At 38.6% G+C, this 22,188-nt stretch overlaps 1 protein-coding gene across 9 annotated transcripts in view; it reads right to left on the bottom strand.

Moving 5' to 3' along the window:
- The window catches only part of N4BP2L2 (NEDD4 binding protein 2 like 2), a 49,709-nt gene extending 32,276 nt beyond the window's left edge, over nucleotides 1-17,433 (bottom strand). For 5 of the 9 annotated variants that reach the window (XR_012833361.1, XM_075742036.1, XM_075742034.1 and 2 more), the window contains exons 1-3: nucleotides 17,328-17,433; nucleotides 13,306-14,750; nucleotides 3,349-3,473 (exon numbers count right to left, since the gene is read on the bottom strand). Coding sequence is in view for 5 of the 9 variants with exons in the window: in XM_075742036.1 (XP_075598151.1) it covers nucleotides 3,349-3,473; nucleotides 13,306-14,750 (1,570 nt within the window). In the remaining 4 variants the exon portion in view is untranslated. Of the gene's footprint in view, nucleotides 1-221; nucleotides 2,300-3,348; nucleotides 3,476-13,305; nucleotides 14,751-16,265; nucleotides 16,355-17,327 lie in introns of those variants that run through there. The other 4 variants (XM_075742031.1, XM_075742042.1, XM_075742041.1 and 1 more) reach the window with 4 other exon arrangements.
- Between the last annotated feature and the right edge of the window lie 4,755 nt (nucleotides 17,434-22,188).

Raw genomic sequence — 22,188 nt, 5'->3', positions numbered from 1 at the left:
TTCAAAATTCTTGCAGGAAAAAAAGCAAAAGGATTCTTCTTTTAAAAGACACAGAAAGGGTGTGCAAGCAAAAAAATAAAGCATTACGGTTGCAAAGCAAATCTCTGAACCTTAGGAAATACCTGAAATAAGGCTGGGTGTACAGCAATTATAGGGCATATTTATTACTAGACTGTCCTTAAACACGTGTTTGTGCACTATGTCCTCCCATATACTCCTACCTCTTTCAGCACATGTGATGGGCTTGTTCTGTGGTTGAATTGAGGGTATGTATCAGATCATCAGCATGACCCAAGCATTCCTCTTTTTTTTTTTTTTTTATGTTGAAGTAATTGTGAGGTAAGTAACGAGTAAGTCAGGATGACTGCAAAGGGAGAACGATCATCTTTTGGCGAATGCTCTTGAATGTCATCCCATCTCTTTCCAAGTGGCCACTACTTTGCATGATCTTCCATTTTCTGGCTGCCCAATTTCAAAAGTTAGAGGTATCATTTACAGAAGTGAGATGAACTTACCTGAATATGAAGACAGTGAAAATTTATTCTGATTATATGAAGTTGAATTACTACTACATACTGTGAAAAAAATATCTAAATTGCTAAGTTTGGCATCCAAAATAGGAAGATGTTTTTAGCAACAGTGCCTAAGCTTGCCAATGAAAAATTCAGAATATAATACCACTAGTGCTCACAGAAAAGTTAAGATGATGAACTAGATGAAAGAACTGAAATATGTGAAGCTCAAAAATACTAAAATTACATTCATACAAAAAAGTTGCCAGGAGAATTAATAATGTTCCATTAAACAAAGTTAAAATAGTATGCATTAAATGAAAAGCAGGATCCACAATGAATGTAAGGATTAAAAAAATACATCTGTTGAACACTGCTCAATCTGTACACTGAATGAAGCAGGGATCTGAAGGAAGAAAAACCCTGAGTTACTGTAGAGAACTAGGGATTTATCTGGAGGGAAATCAATCCGTACAATGCGAAGAAATTACATGAACAGACTGGGCAGTAACTTTGTAGTTGGAAGGGAGGAAAAAAGCCAAGATAAAATATGTTCCAACAGAGCACTAAGAATCAATGGAAAAAGCTATATTAAAAAAAATAATATATATTGCCCTGGCTTCATTAACCTGGCATAAGTGATCTGAAACCTGAATCTAGAAAAGACGTCTGGTAGGCTGACAGAAACAAGGGAAAGTTCCTGAAATATGCAGAAAAGATTCATAAAGGTAGCAAGAGAATAGACAATTTTGTAATGAAGATAATGGGACCATCATTAATTTACAAAAGCTTGTCAAGAAAGACAACTACAACTCACATATTCTATCTACCTTTTTGTTTTAACTATGGAGCTAAGTACTAAGTGTGCTGATGTAATACCTTAGATAAAGTTTTGTTTAAAAGTAAAAAAGTTACTAATTAATTTTATTAGTCACTGTCAAAACCAAACCAAACAAAAACAGAGTTTTAAAAAGCAGATAAACCCCAGCTCAACCTGTCAAGTCAACAATGTTACAAACACAAAGGCAGCCAAAGTTCCAGTAGAAGTGGCAGGAGGAACTAGAACAGGAGATGCTTAGCAAAGCCACAAAAGTAAACTTAAAACTCTGTAAGAGTGACACTGATTTCACAATTAAAGTCGTAACAGCAAATTCATTCTAGTATTTCTTAATATTTGTGCACCTTACCTTAAAACCTTCACATTAAATGTGTATGTGTTTTAGTATCAAGGGTATGTAATTCACTGTCTTATAAACATTTGAGAGTTTGAAATGCTGTTCATCTAAAATATTTTTTTTTTCCCTAATGGGTCTCACTTATAACCATTTTTTTCTTCTACTTACTATATTATAGATTCACTCTCTCCCCAAAAATGAAGGCAGGAAAATTTTAACAGAACAATTTTCTGAGTTGTGAAGAAAGTAAATTTTTGCCTTCTCCATAATTCTGCCATAAGGATTACAGAGCTGTAGGTAAATACGTTGTCATATGAATATCAGGAAAGATATAATTAACATATACAGCTGATATAATCTATATGAAACTTTAACCTAGACTAGACAAGAATCCTAACTATCAGGATTACCAGTCCTCTGAAGTTCTCATTTTGTGTATTTTAAGGATCCACACGCAAATAAAATCAAGAGCTACTGAAGTACTTCAAGTCAGAGAGCAAGAATTGAGTATAACTTCAACTGAACGCTATTCTGGCAGATGTTTCGCAGTGGGGGTATTCTGTAAAACACAGCAAAGCTGCTTTTATTCTTGGTATCAAAATGACTGAATAACTAAATAAAAAAATGCACAGTTCTGGTTACAAAAAAACACTGTGTAACTAAGTGATGCAGAACTAGAGAGATCTTAAGGTCTAGTCAGAAACAGCCAGAACGGCTTTAAAGCCATTATCAAGTGAGAACTGTTAGGTGGTATTATAATTGTGAAGGGTTGAGCTCTCCCATCCATAAACTACTACCTTATCAACTGTTCTGCTCCTTAGGCTCCTACTGGGAAACTTCATTCAAAGTATTTATAAAGAGCATTTTTGAGGTTAAAGTGCAGCAATAATAACTGATATTCTGATGATTTCTCCAAAAAAAAAAAAAAAAAATCCGTAACTGTTCATACAGAAATGGTCCCCAATGTATGAGAAATTTTGCATTAGGGTGAGGAGGGGAGGAAAGAGGAGATTTTTTTTTTCCTTGGCCCTCTGTATCTTCTGATGCAAACAAGTAGTCCTCTAGACAAGAAGGAAACTTCTGCTTGAGACACTGCAGCACAGAGAGTAATCTGCTCCACTCCTTGGAGCAGACCAAACAGATAATGAGATTCTTAGAAAACTGCTACAGAAAAAGCAAGAATCTGTATGCTACCCTTCTTATCACAAGTATCTACTTCTTTACTAATTAAACCCAACCTTTGGACACTGCTAGGTATTAAGAAAGATGACTTAAAGTTGCTAATCTACACAAGTGAACTAAAATCTTCCAATCTTCCTCAGAAAAACTCTTCCATAAATTTTGGGTGTATCTCAGATTAGTAAAGATACTGGAAAAACAGGATACTCAATTCTGCCACCAAGGTACTAGTATCAAATGTAACAAATCAGCAGGTCATAGCACAAAGAAGAGAGATTTTCTGTTTTTACCTCTGAACCTTCTATAAGCTCAAAATTTAATGTATATATATACATTAATTAAATATAAAGAACACTTTAAATCTAAAAATATATATATGTACTCCTTTTCATATAGACTATTAACACACATGCACATTATGATATATTTCTATTTTCTAAATATAAGCATAATTTAATAGAATTCCTCTTATGCATTCAAACCTCTCTTCTGGTTCCAGTCATGGGCATCACCAAGCTGAGCAGCACTGTATGTATATCCATCTTGTTGACGAAAATAATCATCGGTGCTGAATATAATGCCATCATGACTTTGACCAAGTAGAATACTGTTAAACAAAGGAAAATGTAAAAATATTTTAACTTTTATTTCTCAGATAGAAAAAAAGACACAGAAAAAAATTATAGCTAAAATAAACTGAACTGTGCCCTATTTCTGAACTTCTTGCAAATTTCGAACATGTTTATAAAAGTACACTCATATGTAATACCAAGAATTCTAATTAAAGCAATATATTTTCCCCTACTATTTCTGTATTTGTTGTTTCTTCTCCTTCACCCCCAAGAGATGTTTGTACCTATCTAATTTATGGTTATATTTCAGTAAGTGTTAAGTGCATCATAATCATGTATTTACTAACATTTTCCGTATCAATTCTCATTTGGAATTATCTCTAGAAACCAATCTGATCATGAGGAATCTGGATGCGGCTATGAAATGAACTGGATGTTCAAATCCTTTTTCACAATCTTAAACTCTCACAAGCCCTCTTGTGACCTTTGCCCATGATGTCTGCACATACAACACGCGTTGAAATGGAACAGCAAAAGCAAGGTACTAATGTTTACTTCAATTTCCCTGTTTTCAGGAAAAAGTAAAAGATCACAATAAACTTTCAAGATTGCCCTACTAATGAAAGTTGAGATTACAGAAGAATGCACCTATTCCTTCAAGATCCTATACTCTTCTATTCCAGTTCTGTGTCCTATACTCTTCTATTCCAGTTCTGTGTCCTATACTCCAATCCTGGTGACATAGTCTTACTTGCCTCTATTTTCTCATCAACTCCGACACTCACTGGATCTGTAAGCTACTGGAATTCATGTTCAGAAGAAAGCAATCCTTTTATCCTTTTTTTTTTCCCCCCGAGTTACTTTTCTGAGGCGTTAGCAGTTAAGCCTATTTAAGAAAAGGCCTCAAAAGGTGGTACATTAAAAGTGGCCAGCTATCAATGGAGACCTCCATTGACTGAGCAGCAGTTAGCTGCTACATGGGTTACCACGCCTTGCAGAACTGTAGTTTCAGTCTAATATATTTCTTGTCATCTAAGATAGGATTTTTTCATATCTCAGTTTCTATCAGGCAATTATACTGGTTTTCCCTATCATTCATACTTTAATGCTAACAGGGTGATAGGAAAGCCATGTGGTTTACTATCCCTGCATGTATCACTTCAAATCAGGAGAAAACCAATCACTTCTCAAATTACTTAAACCACTTGATTAGAGTGTTTTAGTTTGGTTTCCTACCAAAAGGCAGGAAAGGCAATACCATTCCATGGTGACTTTCGGACATATAGACCAATTTCAACAAAATCTGACAGAATATTCTCTCAAAAATACTATGCATTTTTATGGAGGGGAAACAAACAGGCAAACCAAAGCAAAACAAATTTGTAAGCAAATGGATAATATATAGAGATTCAAATTAGAATCTATAAAGATAAAAAAGAGGAAAACGCAAATTTCCCATTTACCCAGTCTTTTTGGCCCGCCATTTCCAAGCAACATAGATATTTTACTGGCTAGAAGTTTTTCATTTGTAGGTCAGAATAAGTTACATTACATTCTGCTTCTTGCACAGCTAACGTTAAAGATTATCAAACAAATTTAAGTATAATTTACGAAACAATAAAAAACACTGTGGGGAAGCCAGTGAGGGTAAAAAGGGGAACTCAGAGGGACACAGTTGCAATGTTCACTGTTAACAAATATATTTTTACTCTTTGTTGTAATATGTTATATTACTGATACGTTTACAGAAGATATTGTAATGGATGATGTAGGAATGCTACAAAAATCCATTAAGCTTTTCTACAATTCTCTATTTGCATTGTCATGAAATGCCACAGTCACGCCTTCTAGAAGCCTCATAGAGCTGACTTTTGGATTTAATTAAAATTCATCCTAAATGTTGTCCAAGCATGCCAACAAATACCTGTAAGTCAGAGAAACTGGTTATAACAAAGTTACAGGGCATAATTAACTGCTGGTTGATCAATAACATCAGAATCTCTGTCAAATCAAATCTACATTAATCCATCCCAATGAGCAATCCCCATTCTGCCAAATGTAAATTTTATTTTCAGAAAGTCCTTGCAAATTGAGGTTTAAAGGAAAACCTTGTAAACTGAGACAACAGTACAATTCTATTTGAAGTCTGACCTCCAAAATAAATGTGACTGCAAAACCTCCTTGACTATTCTTGTTTGCTATAGTATATCTGAATTTGAAAAAAGGAAACAGTCTGTTAGTGTCACAGAGCACTCATAGGCCATTGCAACACTCAGACATCACTGTCCTATGGAAATTTTGGCACCTATTCTGGCTCAAAAATTGGCAATGTACCCAAAGGCCACAAAACCCAAACTGCACTAGCAGTATGTGGGATGCACTATTGCTGAGGTAAAGACTGGGATGCTGTACATTAACTTATATTCCTACACATTTACTGTCCCACAACTATGTTGTCCGTTATTTTTGCTTTTAAAATACAGACATCTGTAACAACAAAATTCAGATTACTAAGGACCAGAAGAAACTACTAATGATGCAACTGTCAAGCAACATGATCAAAGCTGCACACAAGCAGTTTTTTCCTTCTTGTTCTTTCTCCCTTTACCAGAGTATTAACATTCCCTCAGGATAAATAGCAATGCTATTTCAGAAAGCAGAGCATGATACTGTTCAATAATCATTTTCGTTAGAGTCTATGTCTTTTAATAGGATGTCTATTACAGTGGTTTAGGAGAGCACAGAAAGATTCAAAGCCTATTTTTGTTCTAAGTAGATAAAATGGCACCAAGTAAATCATACACCACACACAACAGCATTTTTTCATATCTATTCCTCTCTCATATAAAATATTTAACAGGAATTTATATTGTTACTTGGCCATGATTTTACACATGGCCCAATTTTCTTATTTACAGTATGCTATGTTTGCCAATTAATAATGCTAGAAAAACCACATCCACCTTCCATACCCACTTTTTGTGTGCTGAATGTATACACACATCTTTAAGAGTAAGGAGCATCTGCCTTAATAAAAGAGATAGCAAATAATCACTGGGAACCTTCTACTAGCTGAGTAGATAGACATACCTTTACAGCTCCTAGGAGCCTGACCATCAGGTTTCTGTAGGAAACATATGAACTGATGAATCAATGGTAATGGAGCATTCATTTTTACTTTTATTTCTAGGAACTGACTCCGTTTGCTCAGTGTTCTGGAGAATAATTCACTTAGTCAAATTCTCCTGTTGTATCTTCCAAAGATCACTAGTTGTAACAATAAAGAAACACAATGGCAAGGGTTTGGGAATCTTGCAAACCCATCAACAAAGTTTATTCCTGAAATACTTTTATTATTCTTTGAAGTTCAGAATACACCACAATTTGTTTATGAACCTATATAACTGATATAATGGATTTAATACGGTAAACTATGTTTGCAGAAATAATCCTAAAACTACAGAATTTGGGAAGGCAAAGCGACTACCAAGGAGGGCACAGTAACAGACCCCTTACCCTACACATCACACACAACCTGTCACAAAGTAATGAGTTTACAAACTGAAACTTCAATTATTACAGCAATGATCATAGCCTGTTTCTAAACTGTGAAATTAAATCATAAAACATAACATTTTAAAAGCCTGACAATTACCTCTTTCAGAATTCACATTACTTAAACTTGTAAAATTTAAAACATATTTGTCGATGTCACATTCAGTAATTCACATACTTTTAACATGTATTTGGAAATAAAATTTATCCCAGACTCATGAACTAGGAAACAGAAATAACAAAAAGCACATCTATGCAAAGAAAGCATCATTACTATCTAAACCCACAAAGAGATGATACTCCACTTTTAAGAGATGAAGAAAAAAGATAAATATATTTCTAGTAAGAGAGTCAAATAACAGATCACTCAGCATGTGCACATGCCTGAAACGAGTAGCAGTACTATCCAACTGCTGTAATGCAACTTTTTCACCCTAAACCTTCCCTGCAATCGAACACCCACCTTTGAACACAGTAGGACAGTGAAATTAAAGCAGATGTAAAAATTAAAGCAGCTCACTTACTTTTTCCAGACATGCTATCTGATCTAATAGAAGCTATTAGCTCAACGTATGAAACTCATCTTGAAACCTAAAATGCTCATTTTAACTAGTCAGCAAATCAATACGCATTTTTTCCAGGGCATGTGTGCACCAAAACATAAACAAATCCTGCCTTATTTTTTCTTCAAAACTAAAATGGTCCCCCAACCTGCATTCTGGTTAGCCTACTTTGACAGATGATTTTATTATAAAGAAGATATCTTAGAATCTAACAATTCACCTATTTAAAATAGCTAACATACCACAAATGATGAAAAAAATAGACAATAACTAAATGTAAGTTTTAAATCTGTAGTATTATTAATCTATGTAAATGCTACTTTAAAAGATTTGCTTGTAACACAGTTTAAAGAAATATATAATTAGAAACAGCAGCACACAATTGTTTCTACATTCAGCTATACATACTAACTCTTTAACTCTTCCATTCAGAAGACTGAGCTCTCAGGAAGAATGGCCCCAGATAAAGACAACTGTCTTTATATACTCCTGCAACATATTTAATTCAAAATGTAGTTCTTAAATGACACCAATATTTGTTCTTTCAACTTCATTAAGGTCCTTTTTATTCAAATTCACATTCAGATATTTATAGACAAGTGGAAAATTGCAATTACTGCCAAGTTCAGTATCAAAACGCCCTAAAAATCCAAGTCTGTTTTCATAGAATGGTTTGGGTTGGAAGGGACCTCAAAGATCATCTAGTTCCAAGCCCTCTGCTACAGGCAGGGACACCCTCCACTAGACCAGGTTGCCCAAAGCCCCATCCAACCTGGCCTCGAACACTTCCAGGGATAGGGCATCCACAACTTCTCTGGGCAACCTGTTCCAGTGCCTCACTGCCCTCATAGTGAAGAATTTTTTCCTAATATCTAATCTAAATGTACCTTCTTTCAGTTTAAAGCCATTACCCCTTGTCCTGTCACTACACTCCCTCATAAACAGTCCCTCTCCAGCCTTCCTGTAGGTCCCCTTTAGATACTAGGCCACAATTAGGTCTCCTCAGAGCCTTCTCTTCTCCAGGCTGAACAATCCCAACTCTCTCAGCCTGTCCTCTTGGGAGGGGTGCTCCAGCCCTTTGATCAGCTTCGTGGCCTCCTCTGGACTCGCTCCAACAGCTCCATGTCTCTCCTGTACTGGGGCCCCCAGAGCTGGACACAGTACTCCAGGTGGGGTCTCACAAGAGCAGAGTAGAGGGGCAGGATCACCTCCCTTGACCTGCTGGTCACACCTCTTTTGATGCAGCCCAGGACACGGTTGGCTTTCTGGGCTGCAAGCACACACTGCCGGCTCATGTTGAGCTTCTCATCAGTCAATACCCCCAAGTGCTTCTCCTCAGGGCTGCTCTCAACCCATTCTCTGCCCAGCCTGGAGCTGTGCTTGGGATTGCCCTGACCCATGTGCAGGACCTTGCACTTGGCCTTGTTGAACTTCATGCAGTTCACATGGGCCCACCTCTCCAGCCTGCCAAGGTCCCTCTGGATGGCATCCCTTCCCTCCAGCATGTCGACCACACCACACACCTTGGTGTTGTCAGCAAACTTGCGGAGGGTGCACTCGATCCCACTGTCCATGTCGCCGACAAAGATGTTGAATAGTGCTGATCCCAGCACCAAGCCCTGAGGAACGCCACTTGTAACTTTTTCCAGCATTATAAGATTATATTATCACCTAATTGTAGCAGACTTTTGTTACTTGGGCTAGAGATACCACTGCTGGGTATCTGTCTGGCCAAATTGTTTTAGAAAATGTCTAACTAAATGGTCAATCACTTCCAAAACAAAGGAAGAAACACAGCATTTTTATCATGTTTTGCTATTCCAAGCCTTTTTTCTGAGAAGTTTGGGACTGAGGAAGTTAATCTGGCAAAGTGTATGTGTTTGTTTTCCCTGCAAAAAGGTTTGTAAATTTGCCCAAGCTATAGGACTTTAAAATGTCATGTGCACAGAAAACGATAGTGAAAAGTACTCATTTTTGTACTGAATAGAAAATGCAGATTCTCACTGCAGTAAGCCCATTCCTATACAGAGCATTCTTGCAGTGACAGGAAGCTGATTCAGTACCCATACTGCATTGTAAGAACATGTTTCTCCCAACACAATCTTAAGAATGGCAAGAGAAGAAATAAAACTTCTAAAATAGGAAGGACATGGGAAGCATAGTGGTACAAACACTGGAACAAGCAACTTGGTACCAGCAGCAGAGCTAGGAAATAGGGACAAGGCAAAGAGTGAAGCGCGAGGAAAAAATTGGTACAACAAAGCTGGGAATGAGGTAACACCACCAGCTGAAACAGGGGTAAGAGCAATCTGGGAAGAAAGGTGGTGGAGAAGAAGGAATTGAGAAATCAGTTTAGAATTTAGGAGCGGAGGTGGAGCTAGTAAGCACAGATCAAAAGCCATGGTTGCACAGGAATAGGAAAACAAAACTGAAAATAGATGTATAAAGAGATAGGAACTTGAACGAGCCTCAGGAGGCTGAGATTGTCTAGGTCAAGTGAAAGCAGGAAACAAATCAAGGAAATGAGGGGAACTCTCCAATGACCAGGAAACCACTGATTTTATGCTTGTATTTAAGGCAAGTAAAGACAAGGACCCAAGGAACTAAAGACTGCTCAAATCTCAGTTCCTGGAAAGACAATGGAATGCATCCTCTTCAAATCTATTTCCAGACATGTGAAGGAAATTAAGGTAATTGGGAAGAGTCAACAAGGGGTTTGCAATAGACAAATCATTCTTTACTGACCAGAATGTACTCTCTGATGAAACAACTGCCTTTGTAGATGAGGACAGAGCAATGAATGTAGCATACTTTGAAATTATCAAGGCTTCTGACATCATCTCCCAGTCAGTAACAAGCAGACTACAGCAAGGGATGATAGTGGGACCAATTTTTTCAGTATATTCATCAGCAACCTGGATGATGAGGCAGAGAACTTGCAGATGACACCAAATTAGTAGTGATGCCCAACATACTCAACAGTACGGCTTCTATCCAGAAGAACATTGAGAAACTTGAGCACCGGGCTAAGTAAAACATCATGAAGCTCAACAAGGAAAAGCACAAAGTTCTGCAGGTGGTGAAAAAGAAACCTAAGCATCAGTACAGGATATAAAGTGACTGGTTGAGCAGCCCTGCTGAAAAGGATCTGAGGATTACAGTGGATATCAAACTGGAGAGGAGTGAATGGCATGCTCTCATCGAAAGAAGAGCAAAACACATCCTAGGCTTTATTAGAGAAAATGTGGCCAGTAGATCAATGAAAAGTATCATCCACACTCTATCCGGCTCTTGTGCAGTCAGTTCTGAAATAGTGTCCAGTTTGAGGCTTCCCAGTTCAAAAGACATGCTGAAAACCATTAAAGGGTTGAACAGATGGCTACCAAGATGGCTAAGAGCATACAACCTAGAAGGGGAGGTTAATAGCAGCTGGGCTTGTTTAGTCTGGCAGTGAAGACAGTAAAAGGTCATCTGGTATCAGCCTGTTGCAGTGAATAAGACCATCCCCTTACCTGAAAGGAAGCTGCAAAGATGATGAGCCAGATTCTACCAGGTGATAGCATATGGTATAACACAGGAGAACACAGATCAGGCTAGACAAAGACACAGCTGATTTGATCCAACGATGGTGACAGACTTGCTCCAAGCAGAATGATGGACTAGTTGACCTCCAGAAGCATATTCCAAAAAACATTCCTGTGATTCCACATGGTTGGGATGGAAGAGTCAAAACAAAACACAGACTTCAGTGGAAGATTCAGGACAGATATGGGTGAAGTTTGGCAGCAGGAGGAAAAGTGCCTGTACTTACAAGCCCTCACTTTGCACAAAATGCAGACAGGAATGCAAGATTACTGGGTCTCACTACTGCTCTGCCGTCATTTCATACGTGGGAAACCCACTTGCAAGATGCATCTCATTCCCTTCTAGTGCTGATCCACAAAGATGGTATCAATTTTCTGCTTTTCCTACACAGTCATTTTGCTAGCACAAATCGTAGAGGTTTGTCTGCAGATGCTAATGATGCCAAGACTGCAAAGATACCTGTGGGTACTAATATGACATCAGAAGACTGTATTTGCTGTCACACTCTACACTGCAGAAGTCTATGATGTTACACACAAAAACACAGTCAACTTTATTAAGAATAAGACTTAACTAATAATACGTATATTTTCCTCATAGGCAGATATTAATTCTGGGTTCCCCCATCACCAGGTACCAGAGTCATGATTTTATGGGAATTTACAACTGCAACCAAGCTTTAAACACATGAAAGTGGATATAACTGAATACACTGAAAAACAAGTCCCACACAGTTCAAATTCTGCACCTAAATTTGGGGACTATTCTTGACCTTGATCTCACTCACAGTGCCCACTTTCCCACCTGTTAAATGAAATTAGTAATTGATCTCACTAGCAAGAGATGAAAAAAGCAAGAATATGTGTTCCTAAAAACCTGAAGATATTTAGAATCTTTCAGGTAATATAAATATTTGAGAAAGATTCAAAGACAATTCAGCACACAAAACATGCAAAACAAAATATCCTATTCTATTAGATATCTTCACATTAAGTATTATCCAATTCTTGCATTGAGGCAGCATTTTTTCCACAGGTTGTTTTTTTTAAATTTTCTATGTTGCTTTCTCATATTAAAGAAATTATTGTAATAATACCCACACAGGCTCACACAGCTTCAGAAACACAGGTTTGCAAAATAGAGCACTCAGTAACTAGAAAATGTTATAATCATACAAATATGTAAGCTAGAAATTTCTAATAGGTATTTTTCTATGATATGGAGATCACGGTCTCCTAAATATCACGGGGGTGGGGGGTGGGAAATCAAACAGCAAGATTACTCCTTTATACATAAAACAAGGAAGAACATGATCACTGTATCTTTTTCATAGACTCTTAGTATACAACATAAGATCATCACAGAAGACATCCCATTTGTGATGTTTAGTTTATGGATGAAGCTCAGTCACTAAGTGCTGATATAGTAACTTTTTTTTTGCATGCAAGAGAAACCTATTTTCACTTAAAAGAGATAGTGTCTGTGCTTTATGTCAACTTACATGCTTTTTAAACTAAGCCAAAAGAAAAAAGTGAAAATCCAAATTGGAGGTGGTCTTGCTTTTAACCTGTCAGACTTCAACAACTATATTTTTAAGGGAAAATATATTTTTCTTTTATGTTGTTCACTAATAGAGAAGTTGACAGATTGTAGTACAAAAAAACCTGAATGAGATTACACTCGGTTTCATCAACATACTGAAAACAAATTCAGTATTGTTAGAGTAGCAAAATTCTTCTAATGGTCTTTGAAGATTTTTGCATGGGCATAAAAAAGCACTTCCGGTTCAGTCAAATTAATGCTGTTAGATTTGACAGATTTTTTTTAAACGAAGGAATTTGAGAATGAAATAGAGGCAGATCATCACATACTAGTACATCTCAAAGTTTCAGAATAAAAGATTATGAAATTTAAAGGATACAGAACATTTTAAATTTAACATAAACCAGCTCCTGTTCATCAAAAGTCTAAAGGAGACAAAATAAAACCATTTTTTTTTCAGTATTTACTGTCATATGTCCTCATTAAGTAAAAGTTACTGCATTTTAATAGCCTAATTTACAAATACCAAAGTTTACCAAGTGCTTACAGGGGTTTTTTTTTTGTAAAAATACTTGAAAAAAATTAATTTAATAAGCTTCCCAAGCTTTAAGTCTTTACTTACCGAGAAAGTGTTGATTTCCCTGAACCTGGTAGGCCTCTTAAGATTACGAGCAATTTCTGTGAACAACCAAATCTTTCTTCAGGTAACTGCAAGGAAGAAAAGCTGTGCATTCTTTCTGCATTGTCAGCTTTTGGAGCCTTCCAACACTCTTCTCTGGTTTCACAGAAACCATTATTTTGGAGTCCATTCTGCTCATTATTTCCATTTCTGAAGACTTGAGTAGGATGGATATCAATATGACCAGCATACCTGGTACTTCGATCAAGCAATGGACCATGACTGTTGATATCAGTATTTCCATGGTAACCATGATAATTTTTGTACAAAAGTTCACCATTCTGAGAAGGGAGAGCATTTGTCTTTTGTGGTGGGGAATTAAACATCGGAAAGTGCGACTGATGGTTGAATCTAGGAGGAAGAGATCCCTGAGGTACTATGAAAGACTCCGTTGACTGCCAAGCAGGTCTGAATTCAGGCACTGAGTAGTTCCAATATTTAGAATCTACTTGTCCATTAAAGGTATTTTCAGTTTTCCAGCCACTTGTTTCCATGACAAACTGCTGCTCGCTGCTTGTTTTCTGACTGTTCTGTTCCCCAAAGAAACACTGTCCATTCTCATAAAATGGTTGTGGGCTGCCCAACAATACGCGTTGATAATCCTCTTGTGAGGTTTGACTGCAGTCAGACGGAGAGAATTGTTCCTGAGAAATTTCAGTTTCTTTTTCCTGAAAATTAGTATCTAAATTTTCATTTTCCAGCTGGTGAATTTCTTTATAGAACTGGTCCAGTTCATCATCTATTTCTGGTACAGCAGAAGAAATAGTCTGCATCTTCTTTGCCTCCTTTCTTTTAGCTTGGTTTTCATGCAATTCATTCTGATCTCCCTCACTGTTTCTACATTCATTGCAACTGCCAGATTTGTTCTGTTTGTTGCTTTCGGCAGGCTTGTAAATCGGTCCGATAAATTCTTTGCTTGTAAAAAACTCTTCATCTGATGCATTCCGATTTATTGAGAATGATGTACTACTATTTCTAATATCATCTTCACCAGTATTATTTGTAATAAAAGGGCCTTTCTTTTCTTCAACTTTAGTGTCATTTATTGATGCAAACGGAGGATTTACATTCTGCAGAGTTTCTGAATCAATTGGCTGACTAAGCACTAGATTATTTTCAGGGAGCACTTCATGCAATGTTCCCAGGACGCTAGTAGGTATTTTCTCTTGCTTCTGCATTTCAAGTTGCCCTTGGTTATCAGAGGCATATGCCGGTACCAAATCATCTGATGTTCTCTCAGTGTCCAGTTCTTCTTGAGTACCTTGGTTGCCATCATCAGAGAATTTCTTGTAAAACCCTTCTGTTGACTTCATTTTTTTAGAACATGGTTCAGTTGTGATTTCATCCTGACACTCCAAGGGCCTTACTCTACTTTCAGCATGAAGCATCTTAGAAAAAAATTAATACATTATCAGAATGCACATTTTAAAAGTATAAAAAAGCAGCAATTATTCAGGCCTATGATATGCATCCTCAGACACTCCACAGTCACTAAATGAACTCAACTAGAAGAAAAGCAGACATCATCTACTGGAAATCTTGTTTAAACAAAATTTCCACATTATTGCACATCTTTAGCAAAGAAATACATTAGTGCTGTACCAGTCTAGCAGTCACATTTTATGATATATCTTAATTAATTTACAAATCATGCTTTTAAAAATGTGAATATTTGAAAGATGAATTACATCAACAACCTCTGTTCTCTACTGACCTATGTTAACCTGCCAAGTGTTATAAATCTCTTTTACAGCATAAACACACGACAATTTCCAACACACAAACTGATGCCTGACATCACTACTAACATGACCAACAAAAATGCAAATACTTCCTTCTCAAGGATTATTTTCTGTTACACGAACTAAACTCAACTAATTCATTTAACACCAATCAAACAGATGCTGGATGGCATTGATAATTTGGTACTAGTCAAATAAGACATAAAATTAAATCTGCAATCTGTTATCATATTTCTGGTTTTGGAACAACTACAGACCTTTGTTAGGGACCAAGACCACCTGGTTGCATGTTTTCTAAAAATAAACACAAAAAAAGCAATCCCTGTCCCAAACAGATTGCAATCTAAGAATGAGCCAATAAGTTCCAGAAAAATTCAGAGACACAAGAGCAATTAAATACAAAGCAAGATAGCACCGACCACCGTGACACACAGTCACGCCGTTATCCATCTAGTAGTTAGAATTACTTGGATTTTCCTTTGTATTCCTGAAGTCTAGATAGAAAGCAATAAAAAGTAATAGTCATTTAATCATAAATCAAGTGCCAAGTAGTTAATTCAGCAAATCCCCCCTCAAAACCAAATGCAGTACCAAACAAGAAAGCAAGCAAGCATTTTTCCTACTAGAGGGTTTATTCTACTACTTTCTGTGAACATTTCAAGTTTCTAGGAATAAATATTAATAAAACATCACATGCTCATCATTCTGGACAAGAAAAGAAGTTTTTTTCTTTATCTGAAAAGGATCTGTAGGTAGTATTTCAGGAAGATTTGTAAGTAAACTTTATCATTTCATGTTTACTTACAAAACTGACAAGAAAAGGTGTTACTCTGGGCTCTTTCTCACCTACTATCCAAAGGAAGCGAATTCTGCCATCCTGTCTCCAAATGCCTAAACCAAGGAGACTTTACTGTTTGCACCTGACTTTACTTCTTGGAAGACTGCACTAACGTCAGAAGAGGGAGAAACATGCAACTATCCCTCCCCTCAGAATTAGTGGAAGAATGTTGTGAGTATTATGGTCTCTCCTCCTCCAACAATATACACATTTTATGCATACCTCCAGCTTCTCAGTTCCTCTTTTTTGTAAATTAGAAAGTGAGAATGACATCATATGAATCGGGGACACTATCCCCCATACATCCAAAAAAGTTACTCTACCTCCACTCAAAACCAGGGTTGGAATAAAAAAGTTGTTTTATTATGTCCTCATCTGTCTTCTGGAATGGTGTTTAAGCAAAGCCCGTATTCTGATGTGGAATGAAAACAGAGAGCATGCGGCACAACAGTATCTTTAATGAAGGAGAATGCTGCTCTGTGACTGTCCCAGACAGGAAGGAATATCTTTTCTTGCTAATCTTTAACAGACTTCCTCTGACTATCCTTTGGGACAGTGAAGTTGCATGTCAAAGCATCTCCACCTGCATTCTTGGGGAGGACAGCGCAAGTACTAAGAAAGTGAAATTTAAGTCACAGTCTTGCCTCTTGAATGCGATAGGCCTAAGTTTGTTGTATTTCTGTGAAGAGCTGGTTATAAGTGTTGAACCTGAGCTGGCTTACGTGACTCACTGGGCTCGCACTTGCAACACTAAACTTCCACTTTAACTAACCCGCCAAACATCCAGAAGTCTCAACCAAGTAACTCATGGCCTTAAGCTCCACCTGTACTATAAATTTCCAAACGGAAAAAGAAGGCATATGTAGCAGAACTAAAAGACGGAGGGAAATGCTTGGGTTTGCCTCTGCGATCACCTTTTTCTGGGTGCGGAGGTGACAAAGCATGCAGGCCAGCACCCCGGCACAGAGGCAGGCCACACCTCCGAGCCGGGGGAAGCAGGCTCTGCTCCCGCACCGGGATGGCGGCGGCAGGGCCGCCGCGGGGAGCGGAGCGCCTGAGGCGAAGGCGCGGCTGCTGGGAGCCACCGGCCCCAAATCCCCGGTAGGTGTGCCAGCCGTTCCCTCCCTCCCCACGCCGCAGTGTAAGACACCCCCCTCCCCGCCCCACACACACACTTCCTTCAGCCCGGCACCGGCGTCCCACAACCTCAGCAGCCGACTTCTGTGCGCCGCCCCCACAGGCCCCCCCTCCCCGTTCGGCTGCGGCGGCCCGAGCACTCGGCCGCGGTCCCCCTTCGCCACACGTCGACGGCAGCGGTGGCAGCAGTGAGAAGTGCCTTCCTGGCCCAAGAGAAGCCACAGCCACATGCGGGTGAAGAGACCAACCTCAAGGCAGAAGCGCGCGCCCGCCCGTCTTCCGCCGCCTCGACGAGCAGCGCATTCCCGGCGGGCGGGGGAGGGGAGCACTGGCAACCCCTCGCTCTCAAAATGGCGCCCCCTCACCCCCGCTGCCCCCGGTTGTAATGGGACTTGTAGTTCCTCCGGCCGAGCCTCGGACTACAGCTCCCAACAGCCCCCTCCCTGGGGGCGGGGATGTTCCTTAGCTCGCGGCCGTTGGGCGCGGGAGGGAGACCTTGGGGTTAGGCCGGGACCAAGCGTGTGCGCGCGTGCTGGTCTGGGCGGCTGGGCTGTGAGGGTGGGTGGCAGCCCGGGAAGGGGCGGGGCGGTTCGGTTCAGTTTTCCCCACACACACGCCGGTCCCCCCTCCCTGGAGGAAAATTCTTTAAGCCAACACAAGACAGTGGGGTTTAGGCTGTTTTAAACTCTTTTGAGGGTTCTCTCAGCGTGCTGGGAGGTGTTGCGTTTGTGCGCAGCCTGTCCAATGGAGGGCAGAGGCCCTCTCCGTGGTTTCACAGTTTCGGGGCTGCTGGCTGTATTGTGGTAAAATCGGCAAGCTTATTTCCTAAGTCGGTATTAAAACATGCGGTGTTTTATTCTTGGTGGGAGAAAAAATGCCAGCTACTGAAAACGGGCAGCTGCTCCAGCCAGCAGCCTTGTTTGTGTTTGCTCTGGTTTGCTTTTCCACTCTCCTGCTTGGGCCCTCAGCTGTACCAACACTGCATTTTGACTGTTTTCTGTGGTACCTTCGTAAAACTGTTTGATGGTTGTGTTTGTTCTGGGGTTGGGGGTTTGTTTGTTTGTTTTTGGTTTTAATAATGAAATAAACTTTGCAGCATCTTCTGCCTAAACATTAGGCCTGACTGTTAATTTGAATAATGCAGCATTTTTCTTGGCTGTAACCCCAAAGGAGAACATTTATTATAATTGGTTACATATATCGCCATGCTAGATGAAGTTACTCTGACCGCTGTGTTAAGGATAACATATTTTCTTGTGTAGAGTTTTGAGGATGAGAGTATTTATTTTGCTTTAAGTGCCATTCTGATTTCTGTGTAAAAGCAGCAAAGGAAGATTTTAGCAAGATTATGAAGTTCTTGATGAGGATTGCCCCAAATATAACAACTGCCCAAGTTTCCTCGATATGTATTGTATTTCTTACATGAACTTCCAACTCTTCCTTGCAGCATAGAGTATTTTTCCATGATGTTGTTTGGTTTTCACATCTTGTGGTATTACGCAAAGTAAACCACATTTTTCCTAAGGAACAGTCTTGTAACAGTAATTCCCCAGTTTTCATTAGTGCACACAACAGCTCCTGTAAGTGATGTGCCCATTCCAAATATCTGCAACATTTATACTTTCAGATGACCTGAAAAAATTATCAACATTTTAAAGTTTATATAGTTTATAAAGTCTCTAAAATTAGTTTATTTGCTGTACAAGGTAGAAAAAAAAAAAAGGTGATTGTTAAAATCCATACCAGGCATTCTCTCCAGTTACGCCTGTGACCAAAACATTGTCTCCTTTCCTGTGCCAAATGATAGCCTTGTTTTGTTAGAAGTTACGGATGTGTCTTTGGTAGCATTTTAATTTAGATGAGAAGTGAGCTTTTGAAGGGAATCTCCTGATTCTTCCCATTTACTGTGCTTTGGTGAGATTCGTGCTATTCTAATTTCAAAGCTACTGAAATATGTATCGTATGAATGCCACAATCTTAGCATCAAATACTTTCCCGCATTGATTTGTACTTAACGATGCTGCGCTAGTTAGGTAGACGTTGCCTGCATCACAACCACATCTGGGAAATCTGTGTGCGGCTTTCTCTAAGGAATAAGGCTGGCATAACCTTGTCACTCAATTCCAGATTGGAAAAACAATGTGTGAATTCTCCTGGAAGACAGGAGTGATCCTATGTTTAGACATGGTCTTGTATTTAGACATGGCCTTGCTGTGGCTTTAGGGCCTGCATTTTGTATCATATTTTGGAATCCACAAAGAGAAAAATTCTAAAGCAATTTCGAAGTAAAGAAAAATTCAGGAGGAACTGGTCATTTCTGCTGTAAGGAGTTCTTTCAGGAAGGAAAATTGGAAATGTCATAAAGAACTGACCTTTGCTACCAAGAAAAATGTAGAGACACAAGATACACAAAGGAGAATATTGTTGCAGTTTGGTGGAATGTTTCTAACAAGTATTTTTGGAAAACCAAGGGGCTACACTGCTTTATTTTTCTATCGTTTTTCATGAGATTATCTAAAGATAATAAGGCTAGTCCTTAATTTTAATATTAAAAATAACTTTCAACCAAGATTCTTGAATTCTTGGAGAGTTCTTTTCTACTAGTAATATTACTGATTAATCCTAAAGGAAAAACTGTTTTCCATCTGAAATGATAATTATTTGCTTCCCTACACAAGCTAAATCATGAAACACCCAAGTTAACTATTTAGAGAGAATTAAGAGTGTGCTGCATGTGGACCATTTGAGGGCAGTATCTGGAGATCAAAGCTCTGAAGTGCTTGCTGTTGTGTATCTAGTAATTGGATGTATTTAATTTTGGGAATTCTCCCAGTACTTGTGTACCTAATTAAATAAGCCACATAATACAACTGACAATACCCTAATGTCATTTTTTTCAACCTCATTGATGATAATAAAATATACTTTCCCTGATGATACTACTGCAGCTGCTACAGATCACATTTGAGAAGATGTACTTATTTGAGACAAAGCCACAAACAATTCCCCCAGAATCTTCAGGCTGCACTGGATGATATAAGAAGTTCCATCAGAAGCATTGTCAGGAGAAGCTGATAGGGTAGGTAAAAGTAGTGTCCAAGGGGCTTAACACTGTAACAGTGAAAATATTTACAAAGAAGCATTAGCAGATCATGGTGTTTCTTTGTTTGCAGAGGAGTTTGAATTGTATAACTTCGTTTTTTTTAATATGTTTATAAATTTGCTTAGAACTCTACCATCTACCTCTACTATATGCCAGCCAAATCACACTTCCTGTGACATACAAAACTCACCTATGACTTTCATACTTCTCATAGAAGTAAAAATATAAGAGTGTAGTACTGTTACTGCATGGGAAACAAATTATGAAAAAATATCTATTCTTGTGTTCTTGACGTTTATGCCATCACCTTCATATTAGTTGATGAAATGTTGGCTTTCACTGATGGAAGAGTGAAAGGAAGATTTTCTGCTTTATATAATCAGATTTTGATTCAGTTTTCCAAGTGTCCTGCAAGTTTAAGTTCATTTGAACATTACAGATAGCATCACAATTTCTATGCATAACAGAAGTGAATAACGTTCTATGAAAAAAAAATTAGTTTTGACATTAACATGTAACTTGAATGTTTGAACTTGCAAATGGAGCATTTTCCCAGCATAGTTTTTAACAAGGGATGAAACCAACTGTCCACTTTGGAGATTGATCCTGATTCCTACATGGTTTACCAGTATAGCTGATGCTTTAGATCCACGGCAGAGATCACTGGTACTGGTAAGGTAAGTAGTTGCACTAACTACTACTAACTCTCTTCTGCAGGGCCCAATTTCAGGTTCTGTAGAAAAGCGTGCCTTAAGGTGCAATTTCAAAGTACTAGTAAAGCACGCTAAAATGAAACTACTGTCAAAAAAGGTGCTTCTGCTACTCCCTTCCCACACATGGGGATGCCTAGCTGCTGTCCTGCCTCCTTTCTCCTAGTTGCTTTTGTTCTTGTTTGACCCTGGAGAGAGCTGGTGCTCTGCATCACTGGTGGGCCCAGGCCAGTCAGTGCCAGGGAAGCATCAGGAGCAAGTAGCTGGGGAGGGTGCAGAGACCAATACCCCTTTTTTCAGCAGCATTCAGCCCTCGAACCCATTTAACTCTTATCACCCTCACCCTAATGGTTACCAACTACCACCACCTCCTCGCCGTTGGTGTTACACTCCAGTGTTTCTACCTGCTCTGACTGCCAGTCTCTTCCTTGCCCTACTCTTCCTTTCCGATATGGTCTTGCTTCTTGCCTGATTCCCGTTAGTCCTTTACGTTCCATAGTCCTATTAACCTCCTACTGTGAATGCTATTCTTTTTTCCCCCTTCCCTCCCTTTCCATTTGATTCAGGGTGTTTTCTTCCTTCAGGTTTTTATCACTTTCCTCTTTCCTGCAAAAGACTCATGTAGCACCTTTATCTTCTGCAAGTCTGGAACAGAGCATCAGAGTGGTATCCATTTGCTGAGGGAAATTACAGAGAATAGATACATTCTCTGCAGAGACGGAGGTGGACTGTTTGGGTACGCTGTAATGGCAGCAGAAAGAGGAATATTGTCCAGATTTCTCAAATTGCCAGTTCCTATTTCAAAAAAGGGGAAGCACTGGCTATTTTTAGTAAAAACATTATACTATTATTTTCTGTAAGGAAAGATTTCCCTTAAATTTGCTTCTAGAAACGTTTTAGATAAAACTTCCCAAAATAACTCATCATGAAGAAGGTAGCTGATGTGAAAAATATTAACACAAAAACTTAAATGTTGGCAAAACAATCAATGCCTGTATTCTGCCTTTTAATGGAAATTAAAAAGGCAAATTTAAGACAGACAGAATGATGAGACTCCATGTGTAATAACAAGGAAAAAAATATCAAGATAAATACCCAGCGGGCACCACTCAAGATTGGCTTTTGCAATTAAGGGTTAACATGGAACGATAGCTCAATCATTTACATCTTGTGCCTTGATCTTGTTATCAGACTTGATGTAGCAAAGTACTCTTTCTTCTCGTAACACTGTGCTTCTTCTAATAACACTTTAATAAGGCATGCATTTGAGTTCAAGAGGACTAGTTACATACTTAT

The sequence above is a fragment of the Balearica regulorum genome, chromosome 1 (genome assembly GCF_011004875.1).
Source record: "Balearica regulorum gibbericeps isolate bBalReg1 chromosome 1, bBalReg1.pri, whole genome shotgun sequence".
Taxonomy (NCBI): Eukaryota; Metazoa; Chordata; class Aves; order Gruiformes; family Gruidae; genus Balearica; species Balearica regulorum.
This window is presented reverse-complemented; position numbering and strand designations above follow the sequence as displayed.